At 44.0% G+C, this 19,504-nt stretch overlaps 3 protein-coding genes and 1 long non-coding RNA gene across 5 annotated transcripts in view; 2 read left to right on the forward strand and 2 right to left on the reverse strand.

The window, feature by feature from the left end:
• gpr12 (G protein-coupled receptor 12) overlaps window positions 1-3,319 on the forward strand; it is a 6,028-nt gene extending 2,709 nt beyond the window's left edge. Inside the window, exon 3 of the mRNA XM_008307996.3 lies at window positions 5-3,319. Within this exon, the coding sequence (XP_008306218.1) occupies window positions 5-758 (754 nt within the window). The 3' untranslated portion in view covers window positions 759-3,319. The remainder of the gene's footprint in view (window positions 1-4) is intronic.
• Window positions 1-14,498, reverse strand: part of rpl21 (ribosomal protein L21) — a 28,168-nt gene extending 13,670 nt beyond the window's left edge. Inside the window, exons 1-4 of the mRNA XM_008308012.3 lie at window positions 14,493-14,498; window positions 7,819-7,825; window positions 3,589-3,593; window positions 3,326-3,333 (exon numbers count right to left, since the gene is read on the reverse strand). The gene's annotated coding sequence lies outside the window, so the exon portion shown is untranslated. The remainder of the gene's footprint in view (window positions 1-3,325; window positions 3,334-3,588; window positions 3,594-7,818; window positions 7,826-14,492) is intronic.
• wasf3b (WASP family member 3b) lies at window positions 5,965-18,633 on the reverse strand. 2 transcript variants are annotated; one of them, XM_008307997.3, is made up of 9 exons: window positions 18,520-18,633; window positions 12,858-13,014; window positions 10,531-10,665; window positions 10,161-10,314; window positions 9,501-9,618; window positions 9,143-9,324; window positions 8,779-9,060; window positions 8,053-8,357; window positions 7,706-7,863 (listed from the first exon to the last, which is right to left on the reverse strand). In XM_008307997.3, the coding sequence occupies exons 2-9, from the start codon at window positions 12,988-12,990 to the stop codon at window positions 7,706-7,708; spliced, it is 1,467 nt and encodes a 488-aa protein (XP_008306219.1). In that variant the 5' UTR covers window positions 12,991-13,014; window positions 18,520-18,633. The 2 variants fall into 2 exon arrangements, with proteins under 2 accessions (XP_024910267.1, XP_008306219.1); XM_025054499.1 differs by lacking the exon at window positions 18,520-18,633 and having other exon boundaries at window positions 5,965-7,863; window positions 12,858-12,990.
• LOC112486842 (uncharacterized) lies at window positions 7,772-10,357 on the forward strand. Its single transcript, XR_003049386.1, has 3 exons — window positions 7,772-7,892; window positions 9,546-9,641; window positions 10,225-10,357. It is a non-coding gene; the product is annotated as an uncharacterized LOC112486842 (long non-coding RNA).
• Window positions 18,634-19,504: the final 871 nt, after the last annotated feature.

Below are 19,504 nucleotides of genomic sequence, written 5' to 3' on the forward strand. Positions count from 1 at the left end.
GAAGCCTGGCGCTGGCCGACCTCCTGGCCGGCCTGGGCTTGGTGCTCCACTTCACCTGTGCCTACTTGCTCCGCTCGGACTCGGCCCAGCTGCTGACCGTGGGCCTGGTGGTGGCCTCCTTCTCTGCCTCCGTCTTCAGCCTGCTGGCCATCACCATTGACCGCTACCTGTCGCTGTACTACGCCCTCACCTACAACTCGGAGCGGACGGCGGCCTTCACCTACACCATGTTGGTCCTCCTGTGGGGTCTCTCTCTGTGTCTGGGTCTGCTCCCCGTCACGGGGGTCAACTGCCTGGCGGAGGAGGCCACGTGCAGCGTGGTGAGGCCGCTGACCAAGAACAACATCGCCGTGCTGTCCGTCTCCTTCCTGCTGCTCTTTGGCCTCATGCTGCAACTCTACGTCCAGATCTGCAAAATCGTGATGCGCCACGCTCATCAGATCGCACTCCAGCATCACTTCCTGGCCGCCACGCCTCACTACGTCACAACGAGGAAGGGCGTGTCCACGCTGGCCATCATCCTGGGCACCTTCGCCGCCTGCTGGATGCCGTTCACCGTCTACTCCCTCATTGCTGACTACACCTACCCTCCACTCTACACCTACGCCACACTGGTACCTGCCACCTACAACTCTGTCATCAACCCTCTCATCTACGCCTTCAGGAACCAGGAGATCCAGAAGGCTCTGTGGCTGGTCTGCTGTGGCTGCGTGCCCGCCAGTGTGGCCCACAGGGCGAGGACTCCTAGTGACGTCTGACAGAGCAGACCCAGGTGGACAGAGAGAGGTGGCCTGGGTCAGCTCTGCTCCTCACTGGGTCTGTCCAGTGTCACAGGGAGCAGCAGCAGCAGCAGCAGTGGCGGCAGCAGCAGCAGCAGCAGCAGTGTCGGGGGGGCGTGGCCCGGGGGCAGTGGCATCAGCTCAGGCTGCAGATTTGTCCCTGGGGGGCAGTTTGGTTAAACAGACTGTCACAGTGCGACTACACAGAGGTTGTTGTTGTTCTTGTTGTTTCCTACAGTCACCACGGGGCGTGTGGATCTCACTCACAGTCTTCCCCTGTAAAGGCAGCCACTGCGTGGGCTGCGCTGCATCACGCCCTCCCTCCCTCCCTCTCAGCCGGCGCCACGCCCTTCCTCTGTTCTGCAGAGAGTGCATCACATGTTACAGGAGCGGCTGTATATGTGTGTATATATGTGTAATGTGCATACAGTTAGCAGCAGCAGCAGCAGACCCCTGATGACACGTGCTTGGTTTTTTTGTTGTTTTTTTCCAACGGGGGAGGGGAGAGGGTTTATTATTCCTTTGTGCTCCTCTTTGCTCTTGTGTGTAAAAATGCACAGAAGATTAACAGAGCAGTAATGGAGAGAGTGTGAGAGCGAGGGAGGGGGGGAGACAGAGGGAAGGTGGGTGGGCGAGGGGAGCAGCTATGGTCGAATGCGCAGGTATTTCCAGAGTGAAGCCCGCGTCTGGAGCCGGAGCGGCGTCCCAGCTCTGTGCTGCTGCACTCTGAACGTGCGTTGAGAGCTAAAGAGCCGCGGTGAGCTATAAATAGACGCGGGCGCTCTGTGATCCACGGCCCTGCGTCCTCCACAGACGCTGAGAGAGAAACCAAGCCCTTTCTCCTTCTCCTCCTCCTCCTCCTCCTCATCATCATCATCATCATCATCATCATCATCGTCTGTCCTGTTTTCTCCCTTTTCCCTCTGGAATGTGTGTTTTATTCTTGGCTGTACTCGACGTCAGAACAGAGCCCCAGGAGACCCCCCCTCCACCAACACCATTAACCCCCTCTCCTCCATCTTTAATTGGCATGGAGGCATCGGACTGAGTGCAGGCCTCTCAGATTATGTAACGGCATTCAGTCCATACACTTGGAATGACCTTTAGGATTGGAATTGTTTCCTCTGGTATTTAAATGAGAATAATAACATTAACTCCAATATGAAAGTGCATCTTTTTCACCAGAGGAAATGACAGTAGACCAAATATAATGAGGGATTTGATCATTTTGGATTCACAATTTGTTCTTTTCAGCTCCAGAATCTCCTCAGCACTGACTTCACTGAGCTGCTTCTTTAATCATCATTGTTAGGAGGTTCATTTTTCACCTCATCTTTTGTGCTTTTGATTTTTTTCTTAGAATCTCACAAAAAAATGCAGTATTCCTGGTGACATCAGGTCAAAGGTCAGGTACTCTTTACCCATACTGCATCACTGCCAGACAACTTTAGACGTGAGCCCAAATACGGCCCTCAAACGTTGTCCTTTTTCGGGAGTTTCGTGGTGACTTGTCCATGTGTAAACCCCGATGCCAAATACCAAATGGTCCACGTTTGGTCCAGTTCTGTCAGCTGTGACCACTTTTGGCTGGTAATCTGTGGCAAACCAGATCGTACTGAACCGAACCGTACCGTCAGAGTGCCATCATTCTGTGCCATACGTGGGGTGAAATGTCAGTATCTTTTCAGTCAGAGGAGAGCACTGGTCAGTCCATTACAGCACATATGAAGAACAACTGACCCCAACATTCACACCTGTGGTCAGTGTAGACTCTCCTGTAACCTTGGTGAACTCAAGCACAGCAGAACCGACACAGAACAATGAAGTTCCTGCAGTGAGGGAATAGCACAAACTGCTGCTTGATGTTAGCTACTTAGCCCAGCTTCCAATACTGAGGCTAATATCCTTTTATTCCCTGTCATGTCCCAACTGTCCACCAGGGTTTCAGCCAGTTTAGTCAGTAGATTTTGTCTTACACCAGTTCTCCGCACAGTGAAGTCAGTGCTCACGATGTAACATTTCCAAAAACAACTATCCTCTCAGAGAGAGTCACAGCAGCCACTGCATGATTCACCTCGCTGTATTTTGCATGTAGGCAGCACAGACCTTCACTTCTTCCTGTTGGGTTCAGTTTGGATAATAACAAAAGCCACCGGAGGCGATGCGTCACCGTACCTGGACGTCATCGTGACCCGGTGATTTGGTTGAACCACATCAGACCACCGGGCTGTGTTTTTTTAAACAGTAGGTCATGAAGCAAAAAGGAAAAAAAAAACATGGATGCAGAAAAAGTCTGGTCAGACTATCACTGATCCTAGATCTCTGCTGTTCGTTGCCGTAGTTTAACTTCACGTTGTTAATAACAATGAGCAGACCGTAGATGTTCCTCTCGGGTCGTTCCCCGGCAGTTACGAGTCGTTCCTTTAACTCCAGCTCTGATCACACGTTGTGATCAGTTAGCTACAATTTGGGAGAAGCTGAAATCAACACTTTCCCTCCCACTCATCACCAGCTGCTCCGCGTTAGCTCTCCATTGTTCAAACAGCCATGTTTGCTGGGTCTTCGTTCGTGCACACAGACCGTATCAGCAATAACCAGCCACCGAACGGTTGTTATTGTTTTGGGTTTTGGTTTTTTCCCTCGATGTGAAGCAATATTCACTCAGCAATAACATCCTCCATGACTTATTTCTGCAAAGAGAACCGGGAGGGTCCCCGGGGGGTGTGGGGGGGGGGGGGGTAAACAGGCTGTGGTGACTCCTCACAGATACACCATCAGATATGTGGTTGGGAAGTAATCACTCCTGGACCGGAAAACGACTGCGTCTGCTTCATTCCTCCACCCAGACCCTGATCATCTGTCTGTTTGTGTTTTGTTTGTTGTTGTTGTTGTTGTTGAGGGTCATGACCTCAAGCCTCAGTGCGTGATCTGGGACCGTGTTTTTTGTGCACACGGTACGAGTTGCATGGCCTCCGGTTGTGTGCATGTGTGTTTCCGTGTGTGTCTCCAGCAGATACTAAAGTTGTCTCCTCACGTCTTGTGTAGTTGAAGGGGGGTCTGAAGAACAGAAATTCCCGCTGTTCCCTCTGACATCGGAGGGGAATGCTTCCAGTCTTCCTGTCGGTTCTGAGTGAAGTGGCCTGGTTGTGTTTGTTGAGGGTTTTCTTTCTTTCCTTCTTTCTTTCTTGAAAGGAGACCAGACTCGGTCATGGACGCTCCAGCACTTCAAGCCAAAGTGGAAAGCGGGCTGATTTGTTTCTCCTCTGTGTTTATAATAATGTTCTGGTTGAGGCAGGTGACCATTAAGTGACCTCTGAATGATACTATGAGCTAAAAACGGCCACGTCCAATGACAAAGTCCATGCTTCTTCTTTCCTCCCTCGCTCTCCTAAAAAAAAAAAAAACAAAGCCCTGAGTGTTGTTCAGAGCTGTGTTCACACTTGTTGGATTTCTATAATTAAATCAAACCCTGACGTGGTTTGAACAGCTACAGAACCCCAACCCTGACCCAGAGAGCCGACTGATAGCATCAACTCTGTGATCCAAACTGAACAAAGCTGCTGCAGCTCCTCCTTTTATAACCTGATCCACTCCAACACAGCTGGAACCAATGGCTCATGAGCAGCAGTTCAGTCAGAGCACAGGTGAAACAAACACCTGGGCAGTGACAGAAAAACAAATCTGACGTTTGCTGTGTCCAGAACCAGCTGTCGGAGAAAGAAGTTGAAATGGATTTAGAAAAAACTTTAGGGGATTTTTAGGTGTTTTCGGGCATTTAAAGTTTTCATAGATTTTTGACAAATCAAAAAATGTTTTTATGGAAGTTTGTCGACCATTTCCAAGGAGCACTGAGGAGTTGGGTCATTAGAGCACGGTCACCAGAGCAGCCATTATTGTTTTAGATTTGACTAAAATTCAAATCCTTCACAGACTTCTGTCTGAGTGATTTAAAAATAAAAAGAAGCCAGGATTTGTACCAGCAAACTTAATGTGTTATTTTCTGCTCCGGTCTGGATCGAGCTACCAGTGTGAACACCCTGTGAGAAGCTCTCGTTCTTTCACCAGTGGTAAAGTTCTTAGTTCTAAGTGTGAGAGTGAAGAAGGAAAGTTGAAAAAAAAAAAAAAGCATTTCTAAGTGTTGGACCGTAGCCGGTGTATGTGAAACTTGTGCACAGTGTCAGACTGAACGCTGCAGTTATTTATTTATTCAATGAGCACCAACGCGGTCAGGGCTGGCACGCCACACACTGTCACGAACACTAATTCCTTTACCTTTGGAGAAAAAGTCTATTTTGTTATATTCATTGAAAAACGTGTATTTTTTTCCCACGTGGGTCTGGCCTGTTCTCCTCCTGGATTCTGATGTTGTGTGATAATAACAGTAATAATAACGACAATAATAACGGCGCTGTAAAGCCTTTTATTTCTGAATGTAGTGATAATCCTCTTGACTCTTCTGTTTCCTGTAAATAAGGCATGCGTATAAAAAAGGGGAGACGCCACACCGGGAGATGATTTGGTCGCACCGTTACTTCGATTGACATTTGTCCACATCAGTCTGATCTGGTGGCTTTTTGACTCTCTAGCTTCCGTGTGCACCGGTACATGGACGATGAGAAGGTTTTTTGATGAAGGGATGAAGGGACGGTAGTGTTGAGATTTAAATAGTGAAACAGGTGTGAACAAGGGCTTTGTATCCAAGAATAGTGACAGACTGTGATGTTGGATGTAATACTTCTCTGTGTACACACACACACACACACGCACACACACACCTGTTTCCTTTCACCCAATGGTTTTTAAAATGTTACCACAAACACCAGAAAATGTGTAGCCTGTATCTGGGAGGCGGCGTCTCTCCCCTCCCTCTCCCCTCCCTCTCCTTCCTCTCTTTTTGACCGATACCAATATAGAGCTAAATATCAAACCACTCAAGGGCCTGTGAATGTGTGAGTGTGTGTGCTTTGGGTCGGAGGTCGCAGAGAGGGCGGGGAGGACGCCGCGGGCAGAGCATCTTGTGTACACGTATGCGTAGTTTTCAATGTGAAATGCACTTTACTTTTTGGGGATGAAAATGGCACAAACCAATTAAGAGTATCTGCAAAATGAAACGTATTAATGATAATCAACATGCACTAACTTAAAGTGAGATATTGTACAAACGTTTGTGTGAACGTGCTGTCTATTTTTCCAAAGTGTTAGTTGTACCTTTTTATTGCTTTGGTTAGTTCACTTTAACTCTGGACAGATCTTGTTAATTTTTCTATTAAAAACAAACATGTGCAGTGCATAAGAACTCCTGTCTGGACTGTTTTTTTGTTTTTGTTTTTTTCTTCACCTCCGCCCAGCCGTCTTTACTTTTTTTTCCCCCCACTCTTCTGTTTCTGTGGCAACTCCCCTCTTAGTTGTACCGTTGCCATGGGAACTGAAGTGTGGGAGCCAGGTATGTGTCGTCTCCATGCCGACGCTGGAGCAGCCAGGGGAAGTGGACGGAAGCTCAGTTGTGATGCTTTCATTCATCAGTTTATTTATTTCGTTTTTTTCCTCTCTGGGTCAAAGGTTACACAGTTTACACAAGCATATACAGTACAAGGCCCCGCCCCTAACCCTCCCCACCCGGCTAGTCCCTAAATCTAAACAGCTGTGAGTCAGAAGACTCATATTTATCATCAAATGTTAAGACTTTATTTTTTTACATGATCCGACCATCACAGACTGTATATCAGGATCTTTGAAGCCTGGAAAAGACTGAACAAGTTTCATAGTTGTCTCTGAAAGACATGTTTAATATACAGTCCATGTTCACTACTCCGCCTAAAATGGAAACCTTTCTTGGTCGGGACCATGTGACCGTATGGATACTTCCTGTTATTGATGGTAAATATTAGGAAGTAACAAAGTTGGACCAGACAGTGGTTAACACAGGCATAGGCAAACTAAGGCCCGGGGGCCGGATACGGCCCGTTCAGCTTTTTTAATCCACCCGCCAACTTTTCAAAATTATATAATATAATATATTATTTATATAATCATTATACTTCTGCAATACCAATGTTTCCTCAATAGATGGTGTAGAAAATGATAAAAGCATTTTAGCATTTTAGCCTAAAAAAGTTTGGGTTAACATGATGTAGAGCACGCAACAGAAAGACTGAGTGAAAAGTTCTTTACCTGTCTATGATTCTGCTCATCTTGCTACTGTTTTCTTTAGGGAAGAGGTAAATGTAGACGTTCAAGTATGGTGACTGTACACACAGGAAGTAACCACATGGTCACACGTGTAGAACAAGACCAAGGTTTGCTCAGTGCAGTGACACATTTTTCCTTCTCACTCATCCTTACAGCATTCTGGACGTTCTCCTCAGCAGCAGCAGCAGCAGCAGCAGCAGCTTTCTGACTTTGTTTCTTCACTTCCAGTTATTTTCATCTACGTGTTAAAAACTCGCCTCCTGATCTATGGCAATAAGCGATTTTATCAGTAAAAAGATTATTTTCTTAAAAAAACAAAAACCAAGTACATAGGTTATCTGAAGAGGAACATCTCTAATACTTCTAGAAGTCTCTCGGGCTCTGACTACAGCACCTTCATACGGTGTCTATCGTGTTACATCAGGTAGAGACAGATTCACTGGGGTGTATTCACAACAGCCTCTCAAATTAAACTGAGAGTTAATGGTTCACAGTCTGGTCAGCGTTTACTTCCACTACTGCTCTCTCTACAGTATTTATGCAGCCTGAATACTCCCTCCTCAGCATGTGATCGTGTGTAGGTGTGTTCACAGCAGTGGGCATTCCTTCACGTGAGCGTAGGAACGACCGATTGTGTCTTCTTGGTCTTCATCTTCATCTTCTTCATGTGTGTATGTGCCTAAGATTATTAGTGATTGGGTCTTCTGTGTGTTTGTGTATGTGTGTGTGTTTGTGTGTTAATCAGACCAGTCGTTCTCCTCCAGCTCGGAGTCGTCCTCCGAGTCGGAGTATTCAACAGCGATGCGTCTCGACAGGATGGTGGCCACGTCGTTTCCCACGGGCTCCCTCTTGGCCTGCTGCTCCTGCTGCTCCTGCACCTTCTTCAGCTGGATGCCTGTGGGAGAGCAAGGAGCGTGAATCCAGGTTGGTTACTTCTCAATAACAAAAAGGTTTTGGACTAGCAGGGTCACTTTTTAAGAAGCTTCCTCAGCTTTTATTGTCAGAAATTCAATTCAAATATTAATATTCTTCAAAGAAACTTTTATATGTTCAAACACACACACACACACAGTGTGCCTCTTACCCATGCGTATAGCAGCGAGCAGATCACTGCGGGCGTCACTGACCACTGCAGTCTCAGGGGCAGCAGAGGAGGACATCTTGCGAGTTGCGGAGTGGAAGGCACCCGCTGACAGGGGAGGACCAGGAGGAGGTGGAGGAGGTGGAGCCATCTGAGCTCCCGACACAGGTGGCGGAGGTGGAGCGTAGCCAGCCATTGGTCCAGGAGACATGGGACCTCCAGGAGATAAGGCAAAGGCCGTCTGGGCAGAGGGGATGTGAGGAGCAGGAGGAGGAGGGGGAGAGCCAGAGTTGATGTACCCATCCATACTGTGAGGAGAGAGACAGAAAAACAAAGTAAATAACAGAAGTGACCAGACATTGGACTGGACGACGTTTATCCACTAGATGGCAGCGTTGTCTAAAAGTTCGTGCGTCACATGAGAAGCGGCTCATTTAAGTAAAGTAAAATATAATACATTTCAAATGAAAATACAATTCTACCCATCGACGAAGTATTTTTAAATTAAAATGTGTTTACGTCATAATCTTGACACAAGAACAACTACATAAAATTAGCTAAAAGTACACGATCATTACTGTAAAAAATCAACTTTTAATAAATGAGTATACAAAAAGATATATATGAAGTGGAAATCTAACTCCCAACCATCTGGTTAGAGGACAGCCCACTGCCTCCTCACTGAGAACACACAACCATCTGTGATAACAGTGTGACTGTGGTCTTTACCTGTAGTCCACAGGTGGTAGAGCCATAGATCCACCGTTCATAGCCTCAGTGGGTGGGGGAGGCAGTGGGACCTGCTGATGGTGGTGAGAACGTCCCAGTGTCCCGCCCTGATAGGCCATCATGGCTCTGCCTCTGCCCTCCAGTTCTCCACCTCCACGAGCAGCAGCGTGTCCCGCAGACATCTGTGCGGCCAGCGCACTGGGCGGAGGCCCGGAGTAAGTGTGTGCGTGACCGGCATGGTTCATGGCGTTGGGGTAGTGATGCTCATCGGCTCGGTGACCCCTGATCGAAGAAGATTTGGATTCAGTTTCATCTCCCCAGTGTTCAATAAGAGAAGACGGTCAGTTTGTCACTGTCCACCCACCTGTTCTCTGGGGACATGGAGCCTTCGGATGAAGCTCCTCTGTCACGGTGTATGGTATGTCGGTGGTCAGGCCTCAGTTCCTTGTCCAGAGCCATCATGTTCCACTCCTGTCGACGGTTCCTCGCCTTACGAACCTTCTTCACCTCCCTCTGTAACGTCCCATCCACACAGCGACGCTGCTCCTGGAAAGACAAAAACAGAACAAAAGACAAAGACAAAAACAGAACGTCTTAAGTTTGAATTTAAAGTTGTTAAAGATAATAATGTCTTGTTCTTCTAGAAACATTAAATATGAGTTCAGTGATTCGCTCAAATTTGAAGCGCAAAAGGTTGTATCATGAGCGCAGGTGGTGTTCACCTTCTGCTTCCTCTTCTCTTTCCTCTTGTCCTCTGTGTCCTGCAGCATCTTCTCCTTCCACAGGTCAAAGAAGTACGACGGATCGGTGTAGAATTTAAGCGCTTCCTTGTGGTCGTCTCTACAGGAACAGGAAGCCAACAGGTGCAGAATGTTGACATGTGTTTGAATAGTCACACAGTTCTACACAGTAGGAGCTACAACCATATAAAAGCGAATAGCGAAAAAAACAAAACAAAGATGGAAATCCTGAGCTGTTACAATGGGACGTCACACACTTTTATCAAAATACTCAATGCACCTGAAGAAATAGAAACACAGTCAAACCACTGACTGTCAACGTAGGAATAGAAAATACAGCTCAGAGCAGGTAATTAAAATCACAGTTTGTGTAATAATCACAATATTAAAATATCAGAAAATTCAGGGATTTTTTATTAACTTTTTAAAATATTTGTATTTGGTGAAATACTAAAATCTGACCAAAAATATAACTAAAATTTCTGTCTTTGTAGAATTCTAGAGCTCAATAACACAGAAAATAATTTATAAATAATAATTTCAAAGCTTTTGTCAACGCTGTTGGAGACTCCTGTCTCAACATGTTGCAGTGATTAATACCAGACATCTGTGGGACAGAGTTGCTGCCCCCCCAGTACTGACCTGTAGACTGAGAGAATGTGGAGCGGGGGCGGCTTGTCGCTCACGTTGTATATTTCTTTGACAGGATTTGGAACGCTGCTCTTCGATACCACCTGCTGGTCCTGGACGGTAGAGCTCTTGAAGGCTTTCCTCATGTTAATATCCTGCAGGGAAACTGGCAGCACAAAAAGAGGAAGAGAATCGAATGAACGATGGGTAGGAAACAAAAGGAAAAATGAGAAGTAACATAACAGAAATACCCCGTCAGCATCGAACCTATTTATAAACCGTGCAGCTGTGAAACACAGAGGCTCACTGTGTGCCAGAACAAATCAGACTGATGAATGGTGCTACTTAACCTCTGACCTCTAATGGCCAACCTCTCACTCACCTTCCTCCACCGTGGAGTCCAGCTGGGTGACCTTCACGGCCAGCCGGTCGATGCGGTCCTGCAGAGAGTTGGCGCGCAAGTAGAAGGTGTTGGCTTCGTTGAACAGCTCTCCAAAAATGTCCTCAGCATGTTTACCTGGGAAGAAGGAGACATGAAAAAAGACGGAGACTTACAATCATTATCTGGAGCCAAGTAGACCCCCGCCGAGGCTGGGACAAACAGAAAGTAGACCCCCGCCGAGGCTGGGACAAGGCAGGAAACAGTGAATCACAGAGATGTTTCCCCTGTGGATAAGTCATCATTCACATGAATCTGAACGGATTACAGATTATTCTGATTATTCTATTCGTGTGAGCGCGTGCTTCTTTGAAGCTCTTCACATGTAAATAAGCAACGTGGCCACATCCTTCTCTACCACCACAGCTGCCATCAATACTTCATTGATAAAAGACTCACTGTGTTGACTCGGTTCTACAGCTGTTTACTGACTAAAAGAGTCTGGTTCACATGAAGAACAGTGGGAGCCTAACAATGATCCTCATTCATTAGGACAGAATTTCTCTCCATGTGTTTACACATCACGTCCGACATGTCACATGAAAGTCCGACCAGCAAACAGCAATAAAACAGAGCTGCTGATTAGCCAGGGCTTGGGGCAGAACTCTGGAAATTCAATTCAATTTTGTGTCTTTTGATGCTTCTGTGAGTCGCTGGAAAATGTCCAGCTACGATTCTGCGTCACAGAAAATTCAATTTTTTCACGTAGAGCATGTTTTGTCAGAAAGCTAATCCGGTGCATCTCATCAGAATCATGGCAGCGTTAACGTTGGTTAAAGTTAACTTGTAAGTATGACTTGGGTTTTATGGCATAACCCACAATAATATTTGTGTTTTTTGGACACAAATGTTAGCATAGGCTACACGGAGCTGGAGACTCCAGGGTTTATGACCTAAGTTTAATAAAAGCTCAAGACAGTGGTTTTTCTTATAGCTTTTAAATTATAACATGTGGGTCATACTAAACATGAAAAGAAAATCTATATCTGGTTTTATGGCTAACACACACACACACGTTCACAAAAACACATGTTAAGAATTATTTCTGTCCTGTGTGCAGACAGGATGGGCAGCAGGAAAAATATTTAGAGGAAGGAAGAATCACAGATCCGGCACGCTGTTCCCCATCAACCCTGACCTCCTTTGAGGACTCTCATGGTTTTTCTCATACACATACATGTGCACACTGTCATGCACACGGCGTGTGTTGTGGTGTCTGTCAATGAGGGCCACGGCCGTACCAACGTTTATATTTACCCACACAGCTGCTGCTGAAAGGTCCACTCCCAGCACAGGAACTTGACACGACAGAGCGCGAGTGAACGTGAAAGAGCAGAGAGTGAACGGCGTCGAGGCCTGCAGTGAATTTTACACCATTGCTGTGACACAGACTGTACTCAGACGAGGAACCGGGTGCATGTGAGGACAGATGAGCGAAGGCTAACTGTCTCCTGTGATGAGTTATGAAAGGAGGGTACGGCCGTGATGTGAGGACGTGCGTCCATCACGGAGCAATAACTCAGTCTAATGCGGCTTTCAACACTCTACGTGAACGTGCACATGTACATGTACAGTCATGGGCCGTCGCACAAACAGCCACAGCCACAGCCGACAGCGTCTGCTCTGTCACATGCTCACAGCTGTCCAGATAATTTCATTTGTGCAGAGCCTTCTAAAAGGATTACATGTTTCACTGTGACACTGTTGCAAGCAAGCTGCTCACCCAGTACCTACCCCCCACCCCCACCTCACCCTAAGCCATCATCACCCCCCAACCCCTGTAACCACGACAACGTTCCAAATCAATTGCAGCTTTAGGATTAATCGTGAAAGCATGTGATCTGTGCTGTTACAAAGAGTCTTCACACAGAGACACGTTTCTTCACGTAAGGCTGAGTTTTTCAATCAGAAGTTAAAGAGTTGTATCAATTGGCCGACAATGTGTGCTTCCTTCTGTGTGCAAGTCATTTCTATGGACCTCAGTAACAGAAGCAGTTAGAAGAAGTTATAGCAGATATTACACAGATATAAGTATTACTATAAGTTATGCAAAACATAGAGCGGCCTTAACTTTTTAATTTCTACTTAAAGGTATAATATAAGTGTGAATTGCTATTTGAATGCCCTGGTCTACTCAGTTTAATATCACAAAAATAATTTAAAAAACATAATATACATGAAGTAGATAGTTTAATAGTAATAGTAAGAGTAGTAATAATAGATTAGTAACTTTTCTGTTGTGTCTGTATGTGTGTGTGTGTGTGTCTTACTCAGACTGCTCAGCTGACGAATGATGGCAGAGAGCGTGTTGTTCATCACACACTCCAGCTCACTGCCGATGCCTTCTGGCAGCTGCCCTCGGCAGAGGTGACGAGGCTCGATGTTCCTCTTTACCAGCGGCATGGTGAGGCTTCACACCGACACAAACTAGAGGGAAAGACGGGGGAGGGGAGAAAAAAAACAACAGTTTTAGACAGTAAGTGATGAAGAAACCAGGTGTTGCAAGCATTGAGCCAGAGGTTGAACCCCAACCACCTGAAATGTCTCTGTACAACTAGGACACACATATAATAATCTAGATACAGTATAATTACATAATACAGTACTACACAACAACAGAAAGTGAATGAGGAAAATTAACTTTACTAATTACATTATAAGCCTCTAGTGGCCCACACCTGGTGTCCAGATTGTGGTCCACCAACACCATCCTAAGTCACATGAGCAAGGTGAATTTGTTGGCTTAAAAAAATTAAAAAATTAAAAAATATATATATGTATGCATATATACAGTATATATATATTAAATGTAATATATATTATTGTAAAAGTGCCATAACTGATTTTTTCAGTCATGTCCCTGTATAAGATGTGAGGAAAACAGTAGTTTAGTTTGTGTCACTGCTGTTAAAATGATACTGTAAAATGTACTCTTGCTCTGCTTTAATCTTTTGTATTACTTTAGATAACAAAAAACTAAAAGGCACAGCTCAGAACCAACAATGAAGACCAACAGTGTCCAAAAGCCAGAACATTTGTGGCCAGCACAAATTAGGGCATTAAGGATTAGGAAGATACAGCATGCCAGCTAATCCCAGAGCAGCTTGTCACTGCACCAGCTGGAACCCCGACACAAACAGAGATTTGTGGATATGATCGCCACCAAACACATATGGGCAACAGTTGTTGGGAAACAAGGACGTGAAGAATCCACACCAATAAATTAATCCTTCATCACTTCTTCCGGATGATTCTGTTGTACAAACGGAGACTTTGATAGCCAAAGCTTTTGTAGTTTCACAGATCATTTCAATTAAGACAAAAATCCATTCAGTGGGTTCAGTGGAGCAGCCGGCTTATCAGCTCTTCTTCCTGCTTCCTGTTTTTATGCTCTCAGTCCTGCTCCTGTTTCCTGGTCCTCCCTGTGTCACATCTTTCCATCCTGTCCGAACACTTGGCCAAAACAATGTAGCTGGGACTTAAGAAGCAGCCGGTAGGACGTACAGTACAGAGACAGAGGCAAATACACACACACACTCGTTCCAATAAATGCATTCATATTATTCTATGGCAAATTTATTCATCTTTAAAAAAAAAAAAAAAAAACAGTTCCAGAGTTTTGCCGGTGCAGCTACTCTGACAAAATCCCCATCACTTCAGAGTAGAGCAGCTTGGGAGGACGCGTGAGCTCTGGCAGTCCAACAGAGAGCTAATAATAGTTGACAGGTACAAGAAACACTGCTCTCATTGTCTGGGATTTGCACATACTTTTAATGAGCAATTGAAACTCTAGGCTATTTTTAATCTGTCCTAAAAAAATAAAATATTAACATTTCTGTCAACTTCAATATCCATCATTATGTCTTAATATTCCCAAAAGAAAAATAACGGTGCAGACTACAAACCTAAACATGTAATTTGACTCATTACTTTTAGTTTTTTATTTTTATTATTATTTTATTTTTTATTTTTATTTGTCAGGTCAAAGGTGAGAGAAAAAAAAAAGACCAACTAATGATACAAACTACCCAAAAACAAGAAGTGATGTAACATAAGCTCTGCAAAGTTGGAAAAAGGAAAGTTTCAACTGCAGTAAAGTCTGCGACTGACAGTTGACTGACAGAGACTGTGGACTGACTAATAATGTTGAAGAAATCAGTTCAAGCCACTCATAATACTATGAGTATCAACTAAAAGCAATCAGCTTTTTGACATATTTTTCTTCACTTTTTCCTATATGGATATTTCCAACATTTCCTTCTTTACATTCAGGCACTATACAGAAAAAAAATGTGTCATATTGTCATATTTATTTAATCTAGAGTAATCATGATTTATCACAATTAATCCACAGATATATACAAGTTAAAGTGAATCAGTGTTTTGTCTTTGCAGGAAACCACTTTAATTACAGCCGTCCATGACATGGACAAAAGACACGTCTGAGCACTGAGGCCAATCACCATAATCCCACTTCCCATCAGGCCCTGTTTCCTCAGCTTCAGCAACCCCCCCACCCCCCGTCAACCTCAACAGCCTGTCGTCACCGAGAGCAAAAACACACGAGTGAAATTAAAATGAATGCAATGAATACAGTCAACAAGGTCTGGTTTGGAGCAGTCGGAATTTGGACGGCTGCATAAACAGAGCGCAAAGGAAGTGGGAATGATGCAAATGAGGAGATTGCATGTTTTTGCTTTTACTGTCTGGCAGGGATGACAATCACATCAATGAGGCGGAATAATGAGGGGCTGCAGGGGAGAGGGTGGATGGGAGAAAAGAAGGGGAAAGCAGAGGCAAAGGAGAGTGAATGGAAGAGAGGGAGAGAGGGAGAAACAAGAGTGAAAGAGGGAGAGAAAACGGTGAGAGAGGAAGTAGAGAAAGTGTCTGAGGGAGAAAAAGAGGGAGAGAGAGAGAAAGAGAGAGTGGTAAGACAGAGGGTGAGAGAGAACCAATTGAGACATAAGTGTGATAAGAGCGTGTGACAGAAAAGAGTGAATGAAGAGACAGAGAAAACGTGGAGGTGGACAAAGCCTGTGTGTGTGTGTGTCTCTCTCTATGTGTATGTGTTTGCATATAGGAAGGGGGGAAGGGTAGGAGAGCAGGGACCTCGGGGAAGCCACTGAAAAGGTTCCCGGGACAATAGAGCTGCGTTCACAAGGCAACAGCACAGAGAGAACCATGCATCCTCTCCTCCTGCTCCTCCTCCTCCTCCCTTTTTCTGCTTCAAAACCTTCTTTAAGGCCCCCTAAACTTTTTGAAAACATAAAAAGTAGGAACTGTTTCTCCATCCTCTAGACACCCAGGGGGGAAAAAAGAGAAGAAAACCACCACCGTAACCACAGCAGCTGCAGCGGGGGCAGAGAGCAACACCTCACATGTTCATTTCTTATGCTTCACAGTTGTCCTGCGTTACGATGAATTACTGCAGGCCCAGCATGCACATGGAACATGTAAGCACTCACACAAACAAACATGCGCAGAAACTCTGGGAGGCGTCTCAGGTTTCCCATTAGCAGCGTTTTAACTGTCAATTCAGCAGCAAAAATGCCTTTGATCCTCACAGTGCACTGACACTCAGGGCTGCGTTCACTTCCTCCTGTAACTCCATCCTCCTCCGTGAGATGCCCATGTCTGTGATCCTCAGAGGCAGCCGAGGCCTTTACTACAGACCTGAGAACTCCATTAAGACCTGAGAGGGGAGTCATTAACAATTTATGAGCTCGGTCCAGCAGCTCCTTGTGTTGCAGCCTGTGTTTTGCTTGTTCCAGTGATCTGAATAATGCAGCTTGGATTACGTCAGGTCACACTGGCCTAAATATCATCTTAAAAAATTTCTGCTGTAATAGCGCTCCTGTCCAGGAACACAACCTTGTTCTGGACAGCTTGCATTGCACTCAGACTGGGGTCATTTTTGATTGTTTTCGGAGAACTCTGCAGAGGTATTCCAGCACATTCTCCCCCCTACATTTGGTGGCCTTCTGGCACGGAGCTTGGTCCTCTTTCACTCCACAAAATTTCTATAAGATTTAGGTCAGTGCTTTGTGCAACCCAGCCAATAATTTCAACTCCGGTCTTTTGATGAGGGCTCTTTACCAGCTTAGAAATGGGCTTCAAGTTGTTGTCATGTCGAAAAACAACAATTTCTTTCTACTCTAGTTCTAAATAAAAATCCCCAGAGCATTTTTAACCAGCTCAGTGTTTTACTGTGAGGATGGTGTCATTTGGGTTCCATCTCTCACTTTTTCCTCCATACATTGGCAGCAACTCTTTTTTCAAATACTTGCAGTTTTGTCTAATCTCTGCAAATGACATACTTAAATTTTGTCATCTTTCTCTAAGATTTATTTTCTCCAGACTCTCTCTTTAGCTGATGTGAAGGTTTTTTTCTTTATCTGCAGTCTTACAGCCAATTATGTGCAAGACTCTATTGACTGGATTTTTGACATTTTAATTCTGGATTATGTCACTCTAGTTTTATGGCTATGTATTATATGATAGATGTCTTGTTTTATTTTCTTCTCGTTCCTTTGCACCGCTAGTTTTCTATTGATTTCTTTCCACTCTGTCTAGACGGCTTTTTAAATGTCTCAGCACCGCACCTCTAATCTATCTGATGTGAAACGTGATTTCCTGAGAACTGAGTGGATTTACCTTGCCTGAGGACAGCATTATAAATTTAAGCTTATAGAGCTGAAAAAAATTAAAAGGACTGTTTCTTTTTTAACTTAAATGAATGATAGGTAAAGATGTAATGTTAATGTATTTAAATGAATCTCTTAATGGTAATTAATTAAGACTATTTTATTCTTATAATTTGGTCCACCTCCATCAGTACATTACACAACAGAGTCACAGCTAATCATGATGTCTTAACATTCTGATCATGTGTTTTTTAATGCGGCTGAGAAATAAGTAATTATACACTTATTGCTAAAGCATTGTACTTAATACAATGTCCTTATTTTTCCCATGTGTGACATGTACATTAAAAAAATGTGCAAAACAACTGAAGTGACAGGTGAAAAACAAAACAAAAGATAGTTTAAAATATATATTAAAATAAATCATGAAATGATAAACTTTAGCTTCTAGAGCTGAAAGTCTGGTTGAAGACTGAAGCCAAGAGGAGGCTAGAAAAAATACTAACAGTAGATAACGAAAAGTTAAACAAATAATACTAGAATATAAAAACAAACAACTTTGAAAATAATAAGAATAATAAGAATAAGAATTATTATTCTTATTATTCCTATTATTTTTATGAAACAAACTAAACTGCAGTTAGCTTAACAATTAGCTTAGAAAATTAGCAAAATAACCGTCAAATGAAATTAATAACTGAACATAAATGAAAATTACTTAAATACTTAAATTTTCTCTTCTATTAACGGAACGGCTTAACATATGAAATTTATTCTTGTACTTACATTTAAATTGAGATACTTTGTAGCGTCTTCTATCTAAACATTTCTACCTAAACCACTGACACACGCGCACGCGCACACACACACAAAGATCAATCAGTGTTCCGCACCGTCGCTTCCCGTTACTGATGGACTGACCCACATCTGTTCATCTACATCACATTGACTTCACTTTCAATCTCTCTTTAAACCAACGTCAAATGTGTCCAGTCCCAGTGTCTCACAGCTGATTAAAACAACCAGAAACCAATTAAAACCATTCATAAAAATAGAAAACACCAAAAGTGCCTGATGCAGAGATTTAAACAGCAAACAGGTTCCTGCTTCATTATTGTCCTCCTCTTCTCTAAATGACCACTCCGTTAGCCGCAGCTAATGTCCAGTCAGTTCGACTTCTTAGTTCGGACAAATAAGACTCGGGACTGGAGAATAAACGCACACTCTACTCACATGACACAGTGCTGTGCGAAATCGTCGTAATAAAAAGTGCCATTAAAATTCTCACCAGTGTTGGAAATATTAGCAGATATCAGTGCGTCCGCATGTCCCGTTGCATACTCCTATTAGCTCTGTCATCCTGTGTGTGCCCCCAGCCCGTCTGGACACTCCAGGGAGGAATAAAACCCTTTGAGAAAAGGAACACGCCCATACGGCGCATTGACCAATCAGAACGCAGATTAGGGGATCGCTTGTTTGACCGACGTTTGCATGAGCTAATAGCATTCCTCAGGAAGAAGACTGACAGGGACCCATAATATCTGTAGTAAACCGAGTGGGCGCGGCTACAACTGGGCGTTGCTGAAGATGAAGATTAACGGGATGATTATTTCCCACAGCTAAGTCTCAAACACAACTTGTCAAAAATAATAGAGGTTATAAATTAATTTTGTGGCTCGTGGGGGTATGGTTTTTGTTTTGTTTTTTGCAAAGAGATACATTTGAAAAGCGGATAATAGCTGCAAATTGGGAGCTTGGGAGTTGAAACAGCGTTTGAGGCTGATGCTGAGAAAGAGCATTGGTGGATGGTATTGTATAACAGACTGAAATAGCTGGGCCAGCATCCTTCCTGTAGGAAGAGGCTCCCTGAGAGGATTTGCTTTATATAGATGCATGTTTATCTTTCAGGTGCCTTTGTAGATGAAAAGTCATTTAAAATGATCTATGATCATAGTTTAGAACCTTTAGTTCCCCGTTCAACCTTTTGTTCTCCGAGAGCTGCTTTAAGAATATAAAAATGCTACTTCTTCTTTGTAGTAGAAGAATCACAAGCGGTGGTTATGTATGTCAGGACAATATCAGCAGCTGTTTGGGCTAAATAAAAAAATATAGACGTACTGAACTAAATTAAGTACTTTTTCAAGCTTATTGCGATGCACTTTCAATATTTCAGGAGAAGTGTTACAGGAGAGTACCTTTAATGAAGTCAATGTGAGATTCTTCTTTTGTTATTGGCGTCTCATGTAAATTATCCTTCATTTTTACTTCAATTT

This window comes from Cynoglossus semilaevis, chromosome 3 (assembly GCF_000523025.1).
Source record: "Cynoglossus semilaevis isolate Cse_v1.0 chromosome 3, Cse_v1.0, whole genome shotgun sequence".
In the NCBI taxonomy this organism is placed as follows: domain Eukaryota; kingdom Metazoa; phylum Chordata; class Actinopteri; order Pleuronectiformes; family Cynoglossidae; genus Cynoglossus; species Cynoglossus semilaevis.

Coding starts and splice junctions, on each gene's coding strand:
- wasf3b (XM_025054499.1), bottom strand. CDS start 12,990: ATGCCGCTGGTAAAGAGGAACATCGAGCCTCGTCACCTCTGCCGAGGG. Junction 9,061..9,142: donor TCCATGTCCCCAGAGAACAG/GTGGGTGGACAG, acceptor TTCTTCGATCAG/GGGTCACCGAGCCGATGAGC. Junction 8,358..8,778: donor CTACCACCTGTGGACTACAG/GTAAAGACCACA, acceptor CTCTCCTCACAG/TATGGATGGGTACATCAACT.